Below are 24091 nucleotides of genomic sequence, written 5' to 3'. Positions count from 1 at the left end.
TTCTAATACAAGACTCGATACAAGACGAAGTCGACAGATGCATGCACTACCAGACTCCCCCTCAGATGTTGACGAGTCTTTCATGTCGAGTCTTTACGTCTTCAATCTTGATCAGTCTCTGGGCTTCATTCTTTCTAATCTTCTCTCGAATATCTTCAGACTCCCCCTTACGATGTGCTGGCATTCCTTAAGTTCATCAGCATCATCTCTTTCAGGATCGTAATCTGGCTTTCACAGGTTCAAGATCGTTGCCTGGCTCAAACTTTGTCCACAAGGTCCTCAGGTATCGGAAACCTGGCTCTCTAAACACAAGCTTCTCAGGATCGATCAGCCTGACTCTACTAATGTTGTTCTAAGATCGTGACCTGGCTCTCATCCAGCTCAGGATCGTCCCCTGGCTCAGACTTACACCTGCACAATCTCTATCTCAAAGTAAACCTCACAAATTTAAACATTTCAAATTTAGGTATTTAAACTCCCCCTCAAATTTAACTATAATCTTGATGAACCATTTGTAAATTTGATCAAAACATATTTGCTTCCAAATACAGACTCCCTCTCACAAAAATGTCATCATGTTTAGCACTTGGAACTTTGAAAATCAGCTTTTCAACACCAGTTGTCAAAAATCTTTTTGGATTTTTCAAAAGTTTATGCTAAAACACACTAAAATCTTTTTGGATTTTTATAAGAAATGTAGTAAAGAAATATTTACAAACAATAATTTTTTGTGAGTTTGTGTAAGAGGATCATATCAGTTTATAAGACAAATCACCAACACCGTTAAGCTTCATTTCATTTTAAGTTTTAAACAATTCACTTAGATTGTCAGTATATTGGTCCACTTAAATTCTCACACAAAGTTCAACTATTTCGAGATACGATATTAGTGTTTTAAGAATTTAAACTTATTCATGTGTCCCATTACTTGAATATACTCCCGTATCCAGATCCCAATATTCAGTCTTACAGGTGAGTATACCACAGATGATATCTGTAAAGGGGTTAGATGCGAAACCGTGAGAGCTCAGGTCAGAACTTCCGTTCAGCAGAGAGATGACGGTTCGACTTTTAGTGTGTCCCCTTTAGAGGATCTTTTCTTCAACAGCACATGATTAGCATTTTTCAATGTTTCATCATTTTTTATGCTGAGGGCGGTGCTTATTTCAAGCATTTGCAGAAAGTGTTATATGGGGACTAGGTCAGAATTTCCATTCAGCAGAAGTCCCGGGATAATACCCCAGATATCACTGAGTATAAAGACCTAGTATCTTAGAAAGAGGGACCTTTCAAACAAGATTTCGGGGGTTATCCATATATCCAAGAAGTTGTTCCCCATGATATAAGCAAGTTTGAATTTATGTTTATATCTCGTCACAATCTACTAAATGTGCAAAAACCTACTGGCATATCATCAGTGAGATTGTTTATCACATTTTTAACTTTCCATTTCTTTAGCATGTTGTGACAGTCCATTGATGTACTATCATTTCCTCTTTTTACAACAAAAACTCATTTTTGTTTTTATCATGTTTTTGTCTTTTTCAAATTTTCAACTGTTTTTGAATTTTCTGAAATTTTTACTCCCCCTAAAATGCAAACACATTTAAAAATTTGAAAACAAACTGTACAAGAAAAATGACAACCGATATCGAATTGCTTCAATTCGCCATCCACTTGGCATAAACAATTAGAACTCCCCTTTTCAACAAACTATTTTCTCATTAAGAATTCAAAACACTTAAGTTTGTTTTAATCAAAATGTTTTTTCCGGAAAATACGTTTGTTTTTACCATTTGTAGGGACTCGTTCATCATCTTGTTCATTCAATCATTTTGTAGAAAAACAAGTACAAATTAATGTCCTTGATTTACCACTTTTCGAGTATGCACAATGAAACCCCTGTACCAGTTGTAAGATAAATCAAGTACAACTTAATGTCCTTGAATTACTACTTGTAGGAATATCACATCTATACAGAAACATTTTACCAATAAAGATTCCGATTCCTGCTTCACACTTACTAACCTGGAAGCTCCGGCAAGTCCTCATCCTGTAAAATTTATCAATTTTAAAAATTCAATCACACATTCTATTTTAACAAGAATGATGCCGATTCCTGATCCACTATTACAAACTTGGGATCTCCGGCATAGTCCGGTTTTCACATATTAAACACAGACATCCAAGCCTCAGCAAGCTTGGATGATAGCTTATGAAGTTCACTTTCAGTCAGGGTATATATTGCTTTCTTTGTTTCATAAAACTCTTTTACCCCTTTTACCTTTCTATCAACCATTTTTCCAAAAATCTTTTTCACACTTCCATTAAACTCTTTATCGACATCAAATTCTTTCTTTCCAGAATAGAATTGATTCGATATCTCAACCTTACCAACTTTTGATTTAAAATTTTCAGACCTCAATGGTGGAAAGTTCTCATCATCCATCGGAGGTACTGAATTTTCCTTTTTAACCTCAACCTGTGGCTCCTCTGATTTTGTGGAATCAGGTTCATCGCCGACTTTTACATCACACTTCTTAACAACCCACATTTGGTTGTATTTGGCTTTCTTTTTGTAAAAATTTTTCTTTGAACTCTCACCAACTTCATAAGTTGAATTTTCAAAAATCTTGAATTTTTCAGTTGGTGACTCAACATCGACAACTTTTTCTTTAAGTTTTTCAGATACTCCATGTTTTGTCTTTGTCGTTTGAGAACAAGTTGATGCAATGTGATTAACTTCGTTGCATTTGAAACAGGTTCGAGTCTCTATTGGATGAAACACTCCAGTTCCTTTCCTTTTCTTCTCAGCAAGAAACTCCTGGTTTGATTGTCTCTAGAAAAGTTTCTTCTGTTCATCCTCAGCACTTCCACCTGAAACAAATTCTGTTTTCGTTTTAGAATTTTTCTCATTTTTATAATTTTCTGGTGGAATAAAACCTAAACCTTTCTTTTTGAAATTACCATTATGGTTTGGTTTCTTTTGAAAACCAGAACCAGAATTGTAACCCTTTTCTTGTTTAATCGTTGTTGAACTCTTGAAGTGTATTTTTTAGGTTTTCCAGTAAGATTTAAATCTTTTATTTCAGAAATATTAATTTCTGTCATTTTGAAAACCTTTTTGATCATTTCAAATTTAACACGTCTTATTGGAAACTCTTTGTCAGAATATAATTTGTCAGAATCATTCAAAGTGTATGCTACTTCGAATGTTTCATCATTCAAGTTTGATTTTGATAACAAAAGCTCTTTACTGTAAGCCCTTTTAACCGTAGGTTTTGAACTGTTGACTGACGAACTTGACCCTCCAGACTCAGACTTTGACTCAGACTCCTCCTCAGTATCCAACACCTGATCAACCACCTTTTTTATTAACTCAGATTCATGATCAGTGTTAGACGATGTGAAAGTAACGTCAATGCTTTCTGGTAATACATCAGTTGTATCGGTTTTTAACTTTATATTAACTGCCTTTTGAACTTGCTCCTCATTTGGTTTTCTGGGAGAATAACCATCCCAGATCAGAGGCGGACACTTGTTATAGCTAACAGTCGGTTTCTTACCAGTATCCTTCTTCTTAGGCTTGTCATCTTGAAAAGCTTCCATACCTGCAACAGTCGGATAAATTCGATCAATAAGATAATCAGAACTAGAATAACTCTGTAATAATCGTCTGATCCTCTCATTCTCAATTTTCTCAGTCTCCAACTCTTGCTTCCATTTGGCACTTTCTTCGATATAGAAGTTGATAGCTTTCTGCTTCGTCATCATTGCATTCATCATTATCAAAGCATTTTCTCGTTCAGAATTTGTCTTTTGAAGACCAGTTACTGTTCTATTCAATACATCGTAAGACTCCTTCACATAGTTAAGATTGAACAGTAATTGTTCCTTCATCTTCTCATACTCTGCCAGCTTCTCGTCTTTTACTGCACATTCCCTGCATGGTTCTAAGCACTTTGAGCAAGGTTTGATGACTTCCACAATCTTTTCTACTTCAATTGATTTCACCACCTCAACCACTTTTTCTGTTTCAGTCACCTTTTCTATTTCACTAGCCTCCTCAGCAACAATTTTAACTTCTTCATTTTGAACAGTCTCATCTTCTTGAGCAACACTTTCAAACTTCACCTGCTTTTGCTCTTTTGCTGCTCTTTTCTCCTTCAGCTTTTCCAAGCTATCTGCAAAATAAAAATGAAAACTTTCAGGAGAGAGATGAGATTTTGCAACATTAATATGTCTTTCTTCTTCATCATCACTGCTGTCATCAGTTGGTGATTGATCAAATTCTACTGATTTTTCAGAACTATCATCTGAAGACCCAGAATCAGATGGTGTTTGATCAAAGATCACTTCTCTTTCTGAACTTTCATCACTTTGTAAATTTTCATCTGAACTCTGTGAGCATTCTTCTGATGAAACAGATTTTTCGTTTTCATTCTTCACACTAACACCAATAGATTTCATCCACTCAGTAAACATATCTGGTTCTTTCACAATTTTAGCAATGAAAGCTTTAAACTCTCCCTTTTCATCCGTAAACATATCCCAGCTAAAGCCTTCAGGTAGTCTTTCATCCTCTTGATTGATCAAGCATGCTTTGCTGTTGGATGAAATGTATTTGTTCCAGTCAAAATCTTCTTGATTCACCAGACATGCTCTTTTTGAATCCTCTATCACTTTTCTACCATGAGCCACTTGTGGTTCTTGTTGTTGTTGCTGACCAACTTGTTGATATATGGCTTTCCGGTAGTAATCATCTTTTCCGAAAGGATTCTTTGCTTCACTAGCTTCTCTGTTCTTGCATTCCCTCTTGAAATGACCTTTCTCCCTGCATCGAAAACAAGTAACTTTAGATTTATCAAAACCCAAAGTTGAAACATGTGCATCAAGAAAATCATTTCTTCCAGTAATCAATTTGAACTTTTCCGCTCTTCTCAAAACACTAGCTAGACACCATTTGATGTCCATTAGCTCCATCTCTTCAGCGTTTATCTGATCGTAATCCTCCTTTGTTAGCATAGGATTCCCGATCCTCCCTGCAACCAACCCTTCATAAGATAGTAGCACGGAACCAAGTAATGCCATGTGATCTTTCGCAACTTCTTCAGAGAACTTTGACCATCAGGAAGATTTAAAGCAATGTAGCATTGTATCACATAACCATTTCCACTTTTAGAACTTTGATGCTGAAAGCTTGATGTTGTATCTTTTGGATTAACACTCGGATATGAAGAGAATCCACTGCTGTTGTTAGAACCTTGATCAACACTTTCAGATGAATTTCCAGTACTAAAAGCAGTTTGAATCTTCGGGCTTCTTTCGACTTCTGGAACATTGCCTTTGTAGTACATTTTCACATCTTGTTGACCACTTGGATTGTTCATTCTCGCAATATTTTTCTGTTCCGGATCTTGACCCTCAATCTTCTCGATAAACTGAGAAATTGTCAACCCATCATAAACCCCAGTGTTCTTCAGAATCATCAAGTAAGTACCCCACTCTTTTTGCGGTAAAGCGTCAGCTAACTTGTCGACCTATTCTTCACGATCTTTGGTTATGCTTAACATCGACATGGATCGTACTAAGTGGCAATATCTTTCAATAAGCTTCTTTGTATCTTCCCCAGGCAGACTAGTGAATAGATCAAATTCTTTCTTAAGCAGTGCCTTTTTGCTCTTAATCATATTTTCACTACCCTCAAACTTGATTCGAAGAGCATCCCAAATTGATTTTGAAGTTTTGTCATGCTGAAGCAACACAAAGATATCTTCCTTGATGGCTTGCTGAAGAAGACTGATCATCATCTTTTCTGCTTTGTACATATCTCTCTCTTCGTCACTGAATTCAGAAATTGTTTTCTCAACTTGCAGATCAGTACGTGGCAGAACATACTTTTTCAGAATACATTCCCATGATCTTAGATAGTTAGCCTGAACCCAATTTTCAAATATGTCTTTCCATCCGTAATACTCCTCAATGCTCATTAGCTTCGGGGGCTTTTGTAAAGTTCCGGTCTCGTTTTCCAAGTTCATGTTCTGAGCAATGGAAGCCGGAGTAGTCGGGGATGTTGCAAACGCGTTGTAGAATTCTTCACTCATGATTTGGTAGTGCGTTTTCAAGAACAGCACATTTCAAGCGAAATCAAACTTCAAGCAAACTATCCTAATACAAGTTCAAGCGAAATACTAAACAACCCATTCAAGCGAAATAACCCACTAAATCTTCAAATGGAATCACCTGAAACAACAAACTTCAAGCGAAATCAAAGATTAAAGTTTCAAGCGGAATAACAAGTTAATTTTCAAGCGAAATACTAATTGAAGCGAAATCACAGATTTCGCTTGAAACTTTTCAAGCGGAATAATGTTTTTCAAGCGAAATATGTCAATTTCGAGCGGAAACAAAACTTGTCCGTTCAAGCGGAATCACTTCGAAGGTCCATTTCTGCCATTTTTAATTTGAATTTTAAACTGATTCTTTCAAGGCTTTATTAATATGTAGTTTTACACAATCTGTGAAAAATTGAGCTGATTTTAACCGTGAAAATTTGTTCTATTCAAGAAAGAAGGTGTAGAAGTTAGAAAACACAGTGAAATCAGGCTATAATCTGCAGAACTCCTCATCCTGAGCTCTGATACCAATTGTAGGATCGTGTAGCTGACCCGAACGAGTCGATCAGAGAAGTTTTGATCAGTTTCAGAGGCGGAAACTAAGAAACTGACTTAGACACAGCTCGAAATTCACTTTAAACACTATTTTGATTGATCTAACAACGATTACACGCAAGAATCAAACCGGCAGCACCTCGGTATGATTTTCAGCAACTGTTACCTATGATTCCGCTCGACATGCTATATATAGGACTCTGATTCCGCTTGAAACAGCTTCAAGCGAAATTACAAGCATGCTGATTCCGCTTGAAAGTGACCAAAGTCATTTCAAGCGAAATCACTCACTCAAGCGAAATCACCTTTAATACAACCTAAAACTTCCTATTTTCTCGTACAACGTGCCCTGTTCTAACATTCTAGTACAAGACTCGATACAAGACGAAGTCAACAGATGCATGCACTAACAAAATTGCTAGGTAGGGTCTTCGTGGGGAGTCCGAACTAGTTTCCCTATTCACCGTTGTCTAACAAGTCAAACTGAAAATCCAAGTTTATCCTAGATTTATAGCCTGTGAGGGAGTAGATCGAATTAGGATACTTTTGTAAACCACTTAGATAACCCGTGAGGGAGTCTAGACTAACCGATGTCCATAACAACCTTTAGAGCTCCATAAGTTTCTTCTCGAGAAGGGTCGGGCGGTCTTGTTCGGTGTCTTGATAGGTTTAGCATTAAAAGATCACGGTTCCATAATAATTAATATCATAATAAATCATTACTACTACAATCCAGGATTCCAGTCTAGGTAGTCATGTCCATCATCTGAGTAAACCCTAAGTTAGTTTGTGTCTAGTTAATTTAGTTAATTAATTTAATTAAATCACAATTTTATGATATTTAGAACCCCCCCCCCCAAATATAAAAACAGTTAGAGTCGTGTCAGTGTCAGTCTAGATAAGTTAGTTAACATAGTTAAATTGAGTCATGTGGGTTCGATTTCCGGACTTACTTAGCTTTAATAGAGTCGATCAGTTCGCTTGTCCGTTAGTAGTTTAGTTGAGTTTAGAGAGTCTAGAGTATTACTTAGTGTCTAAATTAGGTTAATTTAGGTTGTTTTTATTAAACTATTTTTAGCACATCAATAGCGCAGGGACATAGACGGTTCTAGATAGGAGTTCACCTATGAAGATGTTCATATTAGGCATCATCAGGTCTTCCGGTATCCACATGTGTCTTCCGTGATGAAAGTTTTTGTTCCCGTGTTGTCGGTTCCCATCCCCATGTCCAGCCGGCACATGTGATGGTGCGCAGTCATGGGGTGGTGAATTATAGGTTAAAACTCGAGTATTGTGTTCATGTTGTTGCACTGGTGTTTGCACGTGGGCGCACAGCTGTGCGTACACAACGTTTGGTGCTGCTTGGGACTTTATGTACCATGAGGCGGGAGTGTCCCCCTCTGGTAGCAAAGCTTAGAGTTGCTCAGCTGGATTTAGAGACTGGATTGGTTTTGGATTCGTCCGCACGACGTTACTTTCTACATGATGGAATGTGCGAGAGTTGTATTCCACTCGTTCACACCCGTTGTCATGGGTTTCGGGATCGTGCGAGGTGGTCCCTATAGCCGTTGACTTGGTGATTGAATCGTAAGGTGGAATTGGCGGGTTTGGATCAGCCATCGCATCTGGTCAAAGAGAAAAAAGATGAAAGTTGTCTGTAGTAAAAATCGGTAGGCGCCGATGAAGAAACACCAGTCCTAATCTGCAAGGGATGAGACTTGAGAAGTTATTTCAACAAGGAGGTTAATCTTTAATCTCTTCTGGATCACTCGACCAATGGATTCTTTAGAGTGAATCTGCAAAACAAGAAACACCTTGAAGTTCGTTATGAGAAGAAGATACGGGGGTTCTTCTCGTAACTGCCCTCCAGCGTAAGAATAAGTATTGTTCTTTTAAGGAAGATAGGAAAACAAGTGTGTGTTAATTGTGAGAGAGCCGAAGTTGGAATGAATCAACCTTTGGAGGAGTATGGTATTTATAGCCGAAGGATAAAGAGAGAAGTGTGGGCTGATGGGCCTTGGGCCAGATGTCACTGTCAAAGAATATCCAGTTGGTCCCCTCTGACACGACAGGTAGTGTCTGCAGAGGTGTAGATGGCATGGTGTGGCGTGATTGGCTACATGTCATCGTCCAATTGTACTTTCTGTCGGGCTTGCCATCAGTCATCAATGGAGATCATGGAGCAGCACATGACAACAATTGAATGGTGTCATGTGTTCGTCCTTTTTGTACCTATTATCCCTTGCACGATTCATCCATCATGGGAATCGTGATTGCAAGGTCTGCCGTAACCTGATTGGCTGCATATTGTCGCTATGTGTACTATTCGTCCTTCATATGAGTTGTCTCCGTGCGCATACGCTGATGTTCCCATATAGGGAAAACTCTAAGGTCTGCGTGTTTGTGCATTATTCGTGGGTATGATCCTGTACCCGCATGGCTATGCGTGCTGTTTAAGACCACATCCATTCATATATTGTGTGTTTATTCTGGTGATGAATGAGAATGCACTTTACTGTTAAAAAAAAAAAAGAAAACCTTACCAACACCCAAAAAAAATATTGGTTTTAGAATAAAAAATAGAAACAATCGGTACACAATTTGTAGTTTTGTACATTTTATTGAAAAGGAGACACACCCTATCCGAATTCGAGGTCAATTATAATTACACTAAAAAATATTGGTTTGTCTTATTGTAAGTATAAACGTGTCGTTTTGTATATTGTTTTTCCCATTTGAAAGTATCAATAATGCTTTGTACAATCGAATTATTCATTATGTTTCGCCAATTTAGTTCAATAAAATTTTATAATATCTAGGTCTTTATTAAATTCAATAGATTTTATAGTATGTTCATTTTATAATGATCAATGAATAATTAAAAATATCAGTGATGCATTATTTTGTTTTAAGATGATAAATTTTTTAAAGAAAAATCCATAAAATATAGTTTCTTCGAGCTTAAACAATAGTTAGTTTAATTTAGGGTTAACATATCCTTTGTGGACATGTTACTTATTACGGTGAGCAAATGCACATTATATGGTTAAAATTATTCGCCGGGATGCCAATTACCCGAAACATGATCTTAAATTTCACGTCAAAGTCACTTTCATGTTCAACTATACTTTCAATAATTCTATAATTTCAAGTTTCTAACTTCTAACATAATGTTTAAATTTTATATAATATATAAATATATTCGGTTTAGATAGATGTTAGTACCATACTCGATAACCCATTTCAAGAACCAACGAAAAACTTTAAAACTAAGACATGTATGTCTTAATACTCTTGACATTACCCATGTCAGAAGTTTGAAGATTTATGTTTCCTTTTATGTTTTCTTTCTTTTTTCCTTAGGAAAACACCAATAAATGAGTTACATTATTTACTTTCGTTTAGTCTGCCCGTAACGGGGCGTTTTTTTAAAAAAAAATTGAAAAAAAACGCCGGAAAACGCCGGAATCCCCACTACATGGGGCGTTTCCGGGCGTTTTTTTTGAAAAAAATTGAGGCCGGCGTGGTTTTAAAAACGCTGAAAATTGGAAAGGGGGGCAAAATTCGACCGTTTGGCAACGGTCAAAAGTGATTTATTTTTTTTTTTAATTCTAAATTTTACCCACTATATATATATCAATCCTTTTTCTCCAATTTTTTATAAAATTTCTACTACTTTCTCACCCACTCTCTTCTATTACTTTATAAAAAAACATCCACTTTCTCCTATTTTTTTACAAGCATGCATCCATACCGACCCCCGTTTGGTGGCCCCGCAAGACCCACGAACCCGAACACAACCCAACCGCAAACCCCGTACAACCTACAAGACATAGACCCGAGCTTTTTAAGTTACGCGGCTTACTTGAGTGGCGCCCCTCCGTTTGTTCCTCCCACCTACGGCTTTGGTCAAGCCGGCGGGTCGCAACCGTCACAACCCGAACCCGAATCCGAACCCGATGTCGAGGTCGTGCCGGAGTCGCAACCCGAACCGGTGCAAGACAAATCGAAACGCGGCAGAAGATCGCATAAGAAGAAGGAAAAGGATGAACCTCGACGTGCAAAAACAACCATTAAATGGACGAAGGACGAGGAATACACGTTGACTCGGGCGTGGCTCGATATTTCGGAGGACGAAGATACCGGTAAGTTATTTTTTTTTTATTTTTTTTTTCAGATTTTTATTCTTTTTTTTCTGTTTTTTTATATTCTGTTTTTTTTTCTGTTTTTTATATTTATAATTTCAACTTATATTTATATTTTTTGTTTTTAAATTTGTAGCAAACTTTCAAACGGGCCCCGTTTTTTGGGATAGGGTGCGTGCACTCTTTTTTAGCTCGTGGGGTCAAGGCGAACATCGGGACAAGGATTCAATTTCTAGCAAATGGACCGACATCAACAACAAATGTCACGCGTTTCAAGAAGTTTACCAACGTAACTACGATAATCGCCCGAGCGGTGAATGTGACGTCGGGGTTTTAACAAAGACTTTGGAGGAGTTCGATAGGACGAAAAGCCCTTTCACGTACTATAAGTGTTGGGAGCTACTACGAAAAAGTCCAAAGTGGGCGCTTGTTAATCCAATGACGTCAAGTAGTAGACGCCGGGCTAAAAGGTCAAAAACATCATCCTCCACCGACCCGTCAACTCCGACATCCGATGCCCGTAATGTTGATTTAAATGAAACGTTGGACGTTGACGAGCAAATTCAAGAAGAGTTGGTCCGACCCACCGGTAGAAGAAAGGGAACCGGGAAAAAAACGGTCGAGTCGTCTTCCGATCTCGACCTAAAGGATGATTTCGAGGAGATGAACCGTCGTCTCCAAGATATTCGCGACCTCGGCCACAAACGTTGGGAGATTATGAAAGACCGAGTAGTTGAAACCAAAAAGTTCAACGAGTTGCAAGAGGCGCGACAAATGGAAAAGGACATCGAGTTTTTGTCCAAACCGATCGACCACCTCCAAGGCGACGCGTTGATCTTGGCTCAAATGCGTCGCCAAAAAATACGAGAAAAATATGGACTTTAGATCATCTAGTTTTTTTATTTTTTTTTCTGTTTTTTTTTTTCGGTTTTTATAATTTTCTGTTTTTTTTTTCGGTTTTTTTAATTTTCTGTTTTTTTTTGTATTTTTTTTCAAGTATTGTAATTTTTATTTTAAATTAATGAAGTCTTTATCTTTTATATTTTAAAAAAAAATAATTGTCAAATGATTGAGTGGGCATTATTGGGATAATGCCCCACTACACCTATTTTTCTATAATGCCCCATGTGTGACTAGGCTGACACATGACGTATAATGCCCCATGTTGGGGGCATTATTCTTGTTTACCACTACGGGTGGTCTTACTATGAAAGTTGGAATAAAAGTTAATAGTAATTGGACCGTTGGGGAAGCATGTAATTTTTTATAATTAAATTTCGAATAATAACATAAAATGTTGTTAAAAGCAAGAAAACACCACAAGCGCCAAGAATTTACAAGTAAACTACTTGTTTAATTCGATCAAGTCAGATTCTAATTCCTTAATTTAAATATAATTAGTTATTATAATATATGTTTGGTACATAAGGTCACCAAAATCGCGGTCAATCATTAAAGAATAAGATATATTGTTATTTACAAAATAAAAAATTGTGTATTTTTAATACTATAATGATATGATGTAATGATGTAAAATCAGAGTGGACAATGGAAACTATGAATCTCAACTTTTAAAGGGTATAATTTTGGTGGCTACGAGTTTACAACAAACTCCAATTTTCCTAAAAAGTGTAAAAAATCATAAAAAATCGAAATATCAACCATAAAATAAACCCAAGACCCAAAAATAACAAAATGGAGATTACTAAAACATCATACATGTTGGTTGTATTTTGTGTTTTAGATGATAAGGCTCTGGTTATTGAATGACAAATATTAATATGTTTTATGTTGATTAGCATGTTGTGTTTTGCATTTATAGTTCCATGATTGTGTGTTTGAAGTTTTTTTATGAACTATTATGGTTTAAATATGGTGTTTTAAATATGGTGTTTTAATAGTTTTCCTTAATTTAAATATAATTAGTTATTATAATATATGTTTGGTACATAAGGTCACCAAAATCGCGGTCAATCATTAAAGAATAAGATATATTGTTATTTACAAAATAAAAAATTGTGTATTTTTAATACTATAATGATATGATGTAATGATGTAAAATCAGAGTGGACAATGGAAACTATGAATCTCAACTTTTAAAGGGTATAATTTTGGTGGCTACGAGTTTACAACAAACTCCAATTTTCCTAAAAAGTGTAAAAAATCATAAAAAATCGAAATATCAACCATAAAATAAACCCAAGACCCAAAAATAACAAAATGGAGATTACTAAAACATCATACATGTTGGTTGTATTTTGTGTTTTAGATGATAAGGCTCTGGTTATTGAATGACAAATATTAATATGTTTTATGTTGATTAGCATGTTGTGTTTTGCATTTATAGTTCCATGATTGTGTGTTTGAAGTTTTTTTATGAACTATTATGGTTTAAATATGGTGTTTTAATAGTTTTCACTATGTTATTTGTGGGTTTTATGTTTGTTTTATGGCTGAAATTATAGTGTTTTATGACTTTTTACACTTTTTATGAAATTTGTACTTTGTAGCCGAACCTCATCCTAATTTTGGTTATGATTAGAGTTGCATAGCTGGTGATCAGCTAACGAAAAGGTCTCGATGAGCCAGATCATGTGGCAAACCAACGTAGACCTAACTGTCATATCTAGTTTTCTTGATTTAAGGCTCAAAATTTTATCTCATTAATGACGGGCAACAACTTAATTTGGTGGGTTCACTCCATTTGGCCGTTGAACGATCATGATTAAAAGAAAATCAATCTCTCAGCCCACTCTTCATATTTATACATATATATATATATAGGGGAAGGTTCATTTGAGAAGAAAATTAAATTGAGAAGAAAAAGAACAAAGGGTACAATTGTAAAACATTAAATAGTTTTTCTTTCATCTCATTTATTATTGTTTTTGACTAATTAATTAGTCATAAAGACTATCATCCTCCACACTAAAATTTTTGCTTAGACACATCAAAATTTATCCTACACGTTTTTGAAATTTACCCTACAAATACTGAAATTTATCCTACACAACTCATAATTCATCCTACACACATCATAATTTATCCTACAATTTAAATTAAATTTTTTCTTCTTTGAAAAATATTTTTTTTTTTGAAAATAAGTTACAAATTTAATTTAGTTAGCTATTAAAAAGGAAGACTAACAATTAATGATTTATCCAATTTTACCAATATACCCTTACACCCATATTAAATACAAAAATTAAATGAAGTAAAATGAAGCATTCTTATTGGTTGAAGTTTGTTCTTTTTTATTCTTACAAAAAAATTCTTCTCATTTGAACCCTCCAATATATATATATATATATATATTACACACTTATTTTTTCCACAACTCCTCCATTCTTTCTCAAAAACTTTTCTATTGAATTTTAAAAATAAGATGTTGGACCGAGCAAGAGGATAATGCTTTGGGCATGAGTTGGGCGAGTGTCACCGAGCTAGCTATGCCTTAAGATCCGTGATATTTTGGAACATAGTTATAACTACATATAATCAATATGTGGATGAAAACCATTGTAATATTAATCAAATATTAGGAAGGTGTATGCTTGTACGAGCAAAGTGTGCAAGATTTGAGGGGTACTTTTACGATGTGTTGAATGATGAGGATGGTTTAACTGAGGATGAAGCGATTGTCGCGACCCGTAACGAGTATCAAAACATCCACAACACTCAGTTTGCTAATGTTGCGTTGCCATTTTTGTTTTAATTTCGTACCTTTATTAACTATATATTAATTTGCAACATTTTGTTGCATTGTTGGTTGTAATTTTGGCATAAATAGTTGTATCCTACTTGTTATGTTTAATTTTCAAATGTTGGTGTTTCAAAGTTTTATTATTGGTTTTCTTATTTAATGAAAATTGATACACACATGAATATATGTGCCTATGTATATGTGTAGTTAATTAGGTTATAAGAATGAATTTGTCATATTAATTTGCAACATTTTGTTGCATTGTTGGTTGTAGTTTTGGCATAAATAGTTGTATCCTACCTGTATACTCTTAATTTGTAACATTGTTAGGCATTAAAATTTGTATTTTTAGCTTATAAAGTTGGACATTGCTTTATGATAAAACCATGTATTATAGTATTCATTTATATACTATTAATTGGTAACATTGTTAGGTAGGGATGAGCACGGTACCCTACGGTACCGGTACTGAAAAACGAGAAAAACGGGTACCGCCCGACCGTAACATGGAGCTCATGTATAATGTTTAGGGGCTGTTTGGTAACTTTTGAATGGTTAAGTGTTGAATCAGTAAGAGGCCTGAACTATTAAATGCTTAAGCAATATGAGGTCTGAACTATTAAGAGACAGTATAATGCTTAACCGTTCAAAAACAAATGTCTGACCAATTCAGATTAGAGGTCTTAACCATTGAGATTCAGTATAATAATTAATCATTCAGATGCAAATGCCTGAACCATTCAGATGTAAATGTCTGAAACATTCAGACATTTACTTACAAAACAAACAGTATGAATCATTGAGTGTTGAACCAGTAAGAGGTCTGAATCATTCAGACCCTCATTAAGAGGTAAACAAACGGTCCCTTAATTATTAACTAACCCATGCCAGCTCAATTTGTAAGCCCCGACCGCAACGCGGCGGGGTCTTACATCTAGTTTTTAATAATTTAAATTTCAGTTATTTGTGTTTTTACCCGGCTTGAGAATGTTATGTTTTTTTTTTTAAATAAAATTTGGTTTGTATTTTTTTATGTTTATTTTTTATATAGTTTAAATGATATTTTAATATGTTTAAATAAATGGTATAAAAAAAGTTAAATTATTGAGTAATGATTGATGGGTTTTATTTCAAGCAAATTGCTTGGGTGTTATTGGTAGAGGCAGTAAAACCCCCTGTGTATGTAGCGCAGACTTGACACTATTGTGGAAGGGTTTAGTTTCATACCACCAAGTCTAAACGAGTTACATGATTTATTTTCATTTACACAATTAAAGTTGAAAGAAGCTAATAGATAATTGGACCGTTGGTTGCATGTAATTTTTTAGAATTTAATTTCAAACAATAACATAAAATGCTGTTAAAAGCAAAAAAACACCACAAGCGCCAATATTTTACAAGTAAACTACTTGTTTAATTCGATCAAGTCTTATTTAAATATTCTATAATTAATTATATTATATATTTTGGTAGATAAGGACACAAGAAACACGGTCACTTATTAAAGAATAAAATATTGTTTTCGACAATAACAAATGTGATATTTTGATACTATAAAGCTGATGTAAAATTAGGGTGGATAATAGTTTGCATCGTGTATGAACGGTATCGGTAATGTAAGTGTTATATTTGATTCTAGGGGTTAAAAGTTATTTTATAAAAGTTTCTAAAAATAAGAAGTGTACAAAAATACAATAGATTACAAAAAACACAATGTCGAGTAAAATATAACACAACGCCGAAAAACAGAGGCGTCTCTGAGAATTCACGTACCATGTTGGAGCTTGAAAAAATGTGTCATTCCGTAATGTTTTATTATTATTAAAAAAAGATCAAATTAGTATTTAGCTTAATAGACTTAATGTCAAGTGGGCTAAATTCTATACCATAAAAATTATTTATAAATGGGCCTATATTGTAATTGGTATGAGTTTACCATCTAAAAGAAATAATATATATATATATATATAATTGGTATGAGTTTACCATCTAAAAGAAATAATATATATATAGGGTAGGGATCCTAAGAGAAGTGCACCCTATTTAAGAAACTTGAGAAGCATTTTGAACCACACATTTCCCTAAGCTCTTCGTAATATACGCATATGTATAGTTTAAACTTGATTATATACATATATGTATATTGACTTATACACATATGTATATAATCAATTTTAAACTATACATATATGTATATTACGAAAAGCTTTGGGAAAATGTGTGGTCCAGAATGCTTCTCAAGTTTCTCAATTAGCCTAGTGCTTCTCATATGATCCTAACCCTATATATATATATATATATATATATATATATATATATATATATATATATATCGGATTTTTTTTAATTGTGTGCCCCTCGAAATCACGGGCCTTGTGCGGAGTTCCTCTCCGCACACCATCAAAGCCGCCACTGCCGAAAAATATAACACAATATTGTCAGTAAAAAAGGACAGAATAAGTCGCAAAAAAGACACAATGATGCAAATATAGAAAAGACAATGATAAATATAAGACAATGATATTAAACAAATTAAAACTTCTAAAATCTATATATAACCTATAAATCCAAAACTGAAAAATCTAAAATCACACATTGTAGAGTTCGATGAGACGGTTCCAATGTCGCTTGAATGGAGTTAATCAGAGTCCATTTAATACCCTTTATACAACTTCTTATTTTTAGAAGGATTTGTATTTTATCCTAAACCTTGATTCTTTGTAAAGTATTCATATCTCTATCAATAAGGTAGTGTTTGGTATACAGAAATGGGAGGTGGAATGGAATGAACTATTACAAGGGAATGAAAAAAAGTGTGTTTGGTTGGTCAACGTAACGCAATAACCCATTACATAAGTCATTCCATTCCCTCAAATTCATTCAATCCACTCCCCCTGTTTTTTTTCCATTTCATTCCCTCTCTCAGCCTACGTCATAAACACCGCCCATCACATCGACCATCTACCACCACCACCTGCCGTCGTCACCACCCGCCACCAACTTCTGCCAACCACCACCACCACCGTCCTCAGCTGCCTGTCGCCGCCTACACCGCCATCGACCACCACCGCTGCCACCCGCCATCGCAAACCACCGCCATCGACCACCACTACCGCCACCCTCTGCCGACCACCACCACCATCCTCCGCTGCCACCAACCGCTACCGTCACCACCACCACCCATCGGCGTCGCTGCCCCCACCACCCGTCGCCACCACCATCGACCACCATCGCCGCCACCCGCCACCACCGACCACCGCCACCCCGACCACTACCGCCACCCTCCGCCGGCCACCACTACCACCCTCCGCGGCCACCTCCTGCTATCGTCGACCACCACCACCCACCGTCGTCGTCGCCACCACCATCGATCACCATTGCCGCCACCCGCAACCACCGAACACCGCCACCCTCCGTCGACCACCACAACCATCCTCCGCGCCCACCACCCGCTACTGTCGACCACCACCCATTGTTGCCGCCACCACCATTGCTCCCACTTGCCACCGCAGACCACCGCCAACCCCGCCCATCGCCGCCACCACCGCTAACACCCGTCACCCACCGACCACTGCCACCGACCACCGCTACCACCGACCACCGCCACCCATCACCGCCACCGCCACTAGCCGCCACCGATCACCGCTACCACCCATCGCCGATTTAATTCATTCCTCATTTCTTACCTACCAAATAACACAAGGTAATGATTTATTCCTTTCCTGCATGGTAACCAAACAAGACTATGGAATGGAATGATCCATTTCATTCTTTTGTCCATTCCATTATCTCGTCTATTCCATTCCCTCATGTATTCCATTACACCATACCAAACAGACCCTAAGTATTATTTTCAGCTTCAAGTCACCAAACTTTTTGATGAGTGGAGTAGAGACACTGACATATTTTTGGATTTTGAGTGTAAACATAGAGTTTTTAGTAAGATTTGATACTCATGACTCTTCGAAGGTGATTTCAATTTCAATTAGAGGTTTAAATCATTCGTAGTGAAGCGTGATGGAGGAGTTTTTGTGAGAGATGGTGTCCTATAGTGCCAACCACATCATAACAGGCTGCGTTATGGGGGTGGTTTTTGATAAAGGTGGTATGTGCATAGGGGCATGATTTGGATTGCTTTTCAAAAAATGGAGGGTAGGGGTTTTATTTAATTTTATTTAAAAATTGAAAATTAAGAAATAGGTAATAATGGGTAGGGGCTTTATGATTACGAGCTCTAGTGATATAACGCCCTATAAAGCCCCTGTATGACGTTGCGTGCCACATGTCGCATAACGCCCTCAAAGAGTCTTTATGACTACACATGGCCTTAGTATAACAAAAAGCTTCCCATGAAATGAAACTATTTTTTGAAAAAAAGAAGCTATTGTATATACGTGTTTAATTAATGGGTGTAGGGGTCAAGGTTGGGATATGATTCGCCACATAGGAACATGAATGGAAGCCTACACCACCCCTTTGCATGATCTACCATGGTTTGCATGGATTAAACCATGACAACCATGGTCCTCATTTCCATTTTTCAGGTAATCATTTCCTTTTTCTTTAAATAAAGATAAATTAAAATAAATAATGGGCTAGTGGTTCTGGTCATGACCACACCACGTCAGTGCCATGTCACCCAACTCTGATTCACAATCCAAAACCATTACCCTAAGGGTGTTGTCATGACCCAAACCACTATCTCCTTATTTATTTTAATTTATCTTTGTTTAAAGAAAAAGGAAATAATTACTTGAAAAATGGAAAGGATGACCATGGTTGCCATAGTTTAATCCATGCAAACCATGGTGGATTAAGGAAGAGGGTGATATAGCCTTCCATTCATGTTCCTACATGGCGAATCATGTCCCAACCATGACCCTCGTACCCTTTAGCCTTAAGGTATTGGTTTTGGATGGTGGATTAGAGATGAGCGACCATAACACTGACGTGGAGGGTCATAATGGTCATAACCACACCCTATAGCTTTATTCGAACATAATTAGACCTTAAGTTGTTGTATCATACCAATAACCACAAATCTATTGTTGAAATCTTGTCCTAAATAGGCAACTTATTATTTTTCTGTTTTAATTTTCTACCAGTAAAATAAATGAAAAATGATAACTCTAGCCTTCAAACACTTGCCCTTTTAACGAAGGAGGATGTGATTACCAATCCGACCAAATGAATTTAGTTATTCTTTCATAGAATACTAACCAAGTTTTAAAAGTGTTCTAATTAGGTTACTAGTGTCATTTTTGTTACAATTAGATGACTTAGCATTTAAATCGAGCCATGTCTTTTTTTCCACTTGTCAAGAAAAAAATGGAGCATAAGATGCTGGGGTCGAATTATTTTAATATATGAAATTATATTTATTAAAAATAAAAACCATTTAATTACATTAAAAATTAAAAAAACAAGTTACAATCCACGTCATCACTCGACGTTACCATCAAATAAAAGAGAAAAAAGAAACAAAAATCCACATCACCACGGTTACCTATGAAATGGATGAAAAAACCCTTAATTTTAATGAAAAATGAATGTTAAATGACCAGATTGAAACACTTTTAAAACTTAAGTGACCTAATTGAAACGTTTTTGAAACTTGGTTACTGATGAAACAATGGTTAACCGGGCAGGGTTAACACACTGGTCTCGTCAAGAAGGGTTAATCCCTTCCTCTCGGAGATCGCTGGCTGGGTCACCGGTGGATGATCTCCTGCACAAGGAAACAAGCCGTGACTCGTAACAAGGAGGATGGGGTGGGGGGTGCTCCTTGTTACCACTCTCCGGCGTGAGAATCAGTAGTTTGCTTGGGAAGCAAAGCAAGATTATAGTAGTAGTTAGAGAGTTGTGAAGAGATACCTCAAACCTGGTTTGGGGTCGGTATTTATAGCCGAGGAGTGAAGGAGGAGATTGATGGATGGGCTGACGACGAGCTGCACCGTTGCAGGTGTGTCAGTCTCGCCGGCCGTGGGGGTTACGCCACGTCAGCCCATTGCTTTAATAGCTCTGACAGGGGACTGTCGCCGGCGCCACTTGCCTCGTGGTGTCAGCCACTTGCCTGGCGTGTCAGTCCACTTGCTGGATATGCAGGGTGCGGTGCGAGCCGCATCGCTGCATGCGGTAACGTCTGAAGTTACCGCGTCTCCTACTTGTGATCAAGAAATACGCGAGATGCGGTGTTGGCCGCATCATCGTATGTGGAGACTATTTGCTCGCTTCCCTTGTCGTGACGAAAATGGCCATATGATGCGGTGCCAGCCGCATCGATATGTTCATCTTCTTTCGTACTTGGGTCAAGCTATTCATCTTCGAACCGAATGGGTTCGAAGGATGTGACCGCATGGGTGCGGTTTGCTTACTGGTAGGGGTTTGTTTGATGCGGGTAATGGTCGTTTTGGGACCATACCCCTTCAAGTCCCCCCAGTCTAGTGTTGCTCCCTTGTGCAAGTTGCACGTGGGAGGAGTACTGGACTTATGGTGTAGGAAGGTAGTGTGGCAGTCTGGAGAAAATTTTAGGCCAGATCAACCTGGTGATCTGGTAAAAAATCCGGCTATGCCTCTTCCGTACCGGTGAAGAGGTTTCGCTTGCTGCGAAATTCTCAGCCGTTGCATGTCGTCAGGTGGGTTGCCACCTGTTGTTGTGTTGAAGGCCTGTTAGGGACCTTCATAGTAATGCTGCACAAACTTCGAACCAACCTCTTGGATGGTGGTTCGAAGGTTTGCACATGTTTCGAACCTCTTGGAGGTGGTTTCTTCTTCGAACCATTTGCCAGAATGGTGCACGAAGAAGAAAAGAAAAACTTGTAAACCAACCTTTGCGGTCAGGTTTGAAGGTTTTGGATGTTGTGTTAGAACTTTGCTCAAGTTCTATGTTCAGCATCCTATGATGAGATGACCATCCCTTTTTTGTTGGGTGTTCGTGTTCATCTTGATAGCTCTCAAGTAACCGTACGTTCTTTGCGGTTACTTCGTTGCGTCATTGTTGGCCGTGTTTGGTCGAACAATGTGGATCTAGACTATGGGTAAATAAACATGGTCATAGGCAAGGGGATGCCCATCGTTGTTTATTCCATGCGATCCGTTGGTAGGTAAACAAAGTCCTAAGCAGACTTGTTACCACGGTCCGTTGGCAGGTAAACAAAGTCATAGGCAGACTTGTTACCGCTGTTCGGACACTTGCTGCTTGATAAGTGCTTGTTTAGAGCACGTATCTGCGTTCTTTCTGGAGCCACTTACCTTCACGCTCCAATACCGAGTTTACAACGAGGTAGCCTCGTTCGGTGATGTGGAGTGAGTTTTGCTCTTCCGTAGCAACCACTCTGCGGAAGCTATGGTTATGTCTGTAGCTCTTTATGGGTGTCTGCGATGTTGCAGTCCCATATTCGCTCAAAGTGTGCTTGTTGCACGGATGTAACTCTTGAAGGTTCAGGAGTCAGGGCTGCTGATGTGCGGGCGCGTAGGTTCCGTTCCTTCTTTCTTCTGAATAAGTTGTTCATGCACCCTCTGTGGTTGTGAACCGGACAGGAGGGATTTGAAGCTTGAAGAAAAGGAAGGCAGTGCGCTTTGCCTGTTCCTGAGATGCGGTTCAGTCCAAAGAACAACACTGGTTCTGAGCATCTGACACATCTGAATGGGTTCATGTGTGTCACTTCCGCATATTTCACGTGTGCTCGTGAGTGATGCGGAAAAGGTAATATATCCCTTTATAGCATAGATAGATATATTTCTACCTATTTTTTAGGGTATATAAAAAACAATGGTTAACCGGGCAGGGTTAACACACTGGTCTCGTCAAGAAGGGTTAATCCCTTCCTCTCGGAGATCGCTGGCTGGGTCACCGGTGGATGATCTCCTGCACAAGGAAACAAGCCGTGACTCGTAACAAGGAGGATGGGGTGGGGGGTGCTCCTTGTTACCACTCTCCGGCGTGAGAATCAGTAGTTTGCTTGGGAAGCAAAGCAAGATTATAGTAGTAGTTAGAGAGTTGTGAAGAGATACCTCAAACCTGGTTTGGGGTCGGTATTTATAGCCGAGGAGTGAAGGAGGAGATTGATGGATGGGCTGACGACGAGCTGCACCGTTGCAGGTGTGTCAGTCTCGCCGGCCGTGGGGGTTACGCCACGTCAGCCCATTGCTTTAATAGCTCTGACAGGGGACTGTCGCCGGCGCCACTTGCCTCGTGGTGTCAGCCACTTGCCTGGCGTGTCAGTCCACTTGCTGGATATGCAGGGTGCGGTGCGAGCCGCATCGCTGCATGCGGTAACGTCTGAAGTTACCGCGTCTCCTACTTGTGATCAAGAAATACGCGAGATGCGGTGTTGGCCGCATCATCGTATGTGGAGACTATTTGCTCGCTTCCCTTGTCGTGACGAAAATGGCCATATGATGCGGTGCCAGCCGCATCGATATGTTCATCTTCTTTCGTACTTGGGTCAAGCTATTCATCTTCGAACCGAATGGGTTCGAAGGATGTGACCGCATGGGTGCGGTTTGCTTACTGGTAGGGGTTTGTTTGATGCGGGTAATGGTCGTTTTGGGACCATACCCCTTCAGTTACTATTCTACAAAGTTACCCCAACAATTATTGAAACTATGAGGTCACTTGTCTTTCAGGTATTATTAATTAATTAATTAATTAATTAATTAAATATAGTATAATATAATTACCAACTTTTGTTAACAGTATTTTGACTTTTCTTTTCTTTTTTTTTTGTTATTTTATGTTTTTGTATTAACATGCACAACCTTTTAACTTTCTAAAGCCTTAGTAATCGAGTTTTACGTGTTTAATTTTATGTACGTATCATTATTAATTCAAGTTGATTTACGTTTCGACGTAAATTTTTCCTGGAAATGAGTTGAGTCAAATATAATATGTTGTTATATTACTATGTACGTTTTTAGTTGGTTTACGTTTTGACGTAAATTCTATTTTTTTTTTCGGAAGAGTTCGGTCAAATATAATATAATACGTTTTCGTGCTTATTTTTTTGTACATTTTCAGTTGGTCTACTATTTGACGTAAATTTTGCTCGAAACAAGTTGGGTAAAATATAATACGTTTTCATTAGACGATATAAATTCGAGTCACTTTACGTTTCGACACGCCCAACGCACCATACCATTCTTTAACTTAAAAAAAAAAAAATACTATTTTCTTACGTGTTTATCTTTGAAAGTATATATTCAATTGGTTTACGCTTCGAGGTAAATTTTCTTTAGAAATATGTCCGGTCAAATATGATACGTTTATGTGCTTATTTATATGTACATTTTCAGTTGCTCTACGTTTTGACGTATTTTTTGGAAACCAGTCGGTCAAATATTATTCGTTTTCATTAGACAGTATAAACTCGGGGTACTTTACATTTCAAGGTCGCGACAATGCGTTGCGTTTCCATTTAAATTTTGTTAAAATTGGTTTGCTCCAGCCGCAGAGCGCGAGTGTAACCCACTTGTTATAATTACATATACAAACAAAAAAACTACGAGGTGACACGATCTCGGTGATGCCTTACCATGGGTAATTACCTACACTCAATGTTTTAAAAACCGGT

The 24091-nt window shown here is 37.5% G+C and overlaps 2 protein-coding genes across 2 annotated transcripts; both read left to right on the top strand.

Moving 5' to 3' along the window:
- Positions 1–10223: 10223 nt before the first annotated feature.
- LOC110906907 (glutathione S-transferase T3-like) lies at positions 10224–11871 on the top strand. Its single transcript, XM_022151970.2, has 2 exons — positions 10224–10816; positions 10953–11871. The coding sequence occupies exons 1-2, from the start codon at positions 10414–10416 to the stop codon at positions 11699–11701; spliced, it is 1152 nt and encodes a 383-aa protein (XP_022007662.1). The 5' UTR covers positions 10224–10413; the 3' UTR covers positions 11702–11871.
- Positions 11872–17287: 5416 nt separating this feature from the next.
- On the top strand, positions 17288–18278 carry LOC110898483 (mucin-2-like). The gene is made up of 2 exons (XM_022145274.1): positions 17288–17294; positions 17446–18278. Exons 1-2 carry the CDS (start codon positions 17288–17290, stop codon positions 18276–18278), a joined length of 840 nt encoding a protein of 279 aa, XP_022000966.1.
- The last annotated feature ends 5813 nt before the right edge of the window (positions 18279–24091 follow it).

Source organism: Helianthus annuus, chromosome 2 (assembly GCF_002127325.2).
Source record: "Helianthus annuus cultivar XRQ/B chromosome 2, HanXRQr2.0-SUNRISE, whole genome shotgun sequence".
NCBI classification, from domain to species: Eukaryota; Viridiplantae; Streptophyta; class Magnoliopsida; order Asterales; family Asteraceae; genus Helianthus; species Helianthus annuus.
Note: the sequence above shows the minus strand (reverse complement) of the source record. Positions and strands in the feature narration are given on the sequence as shown.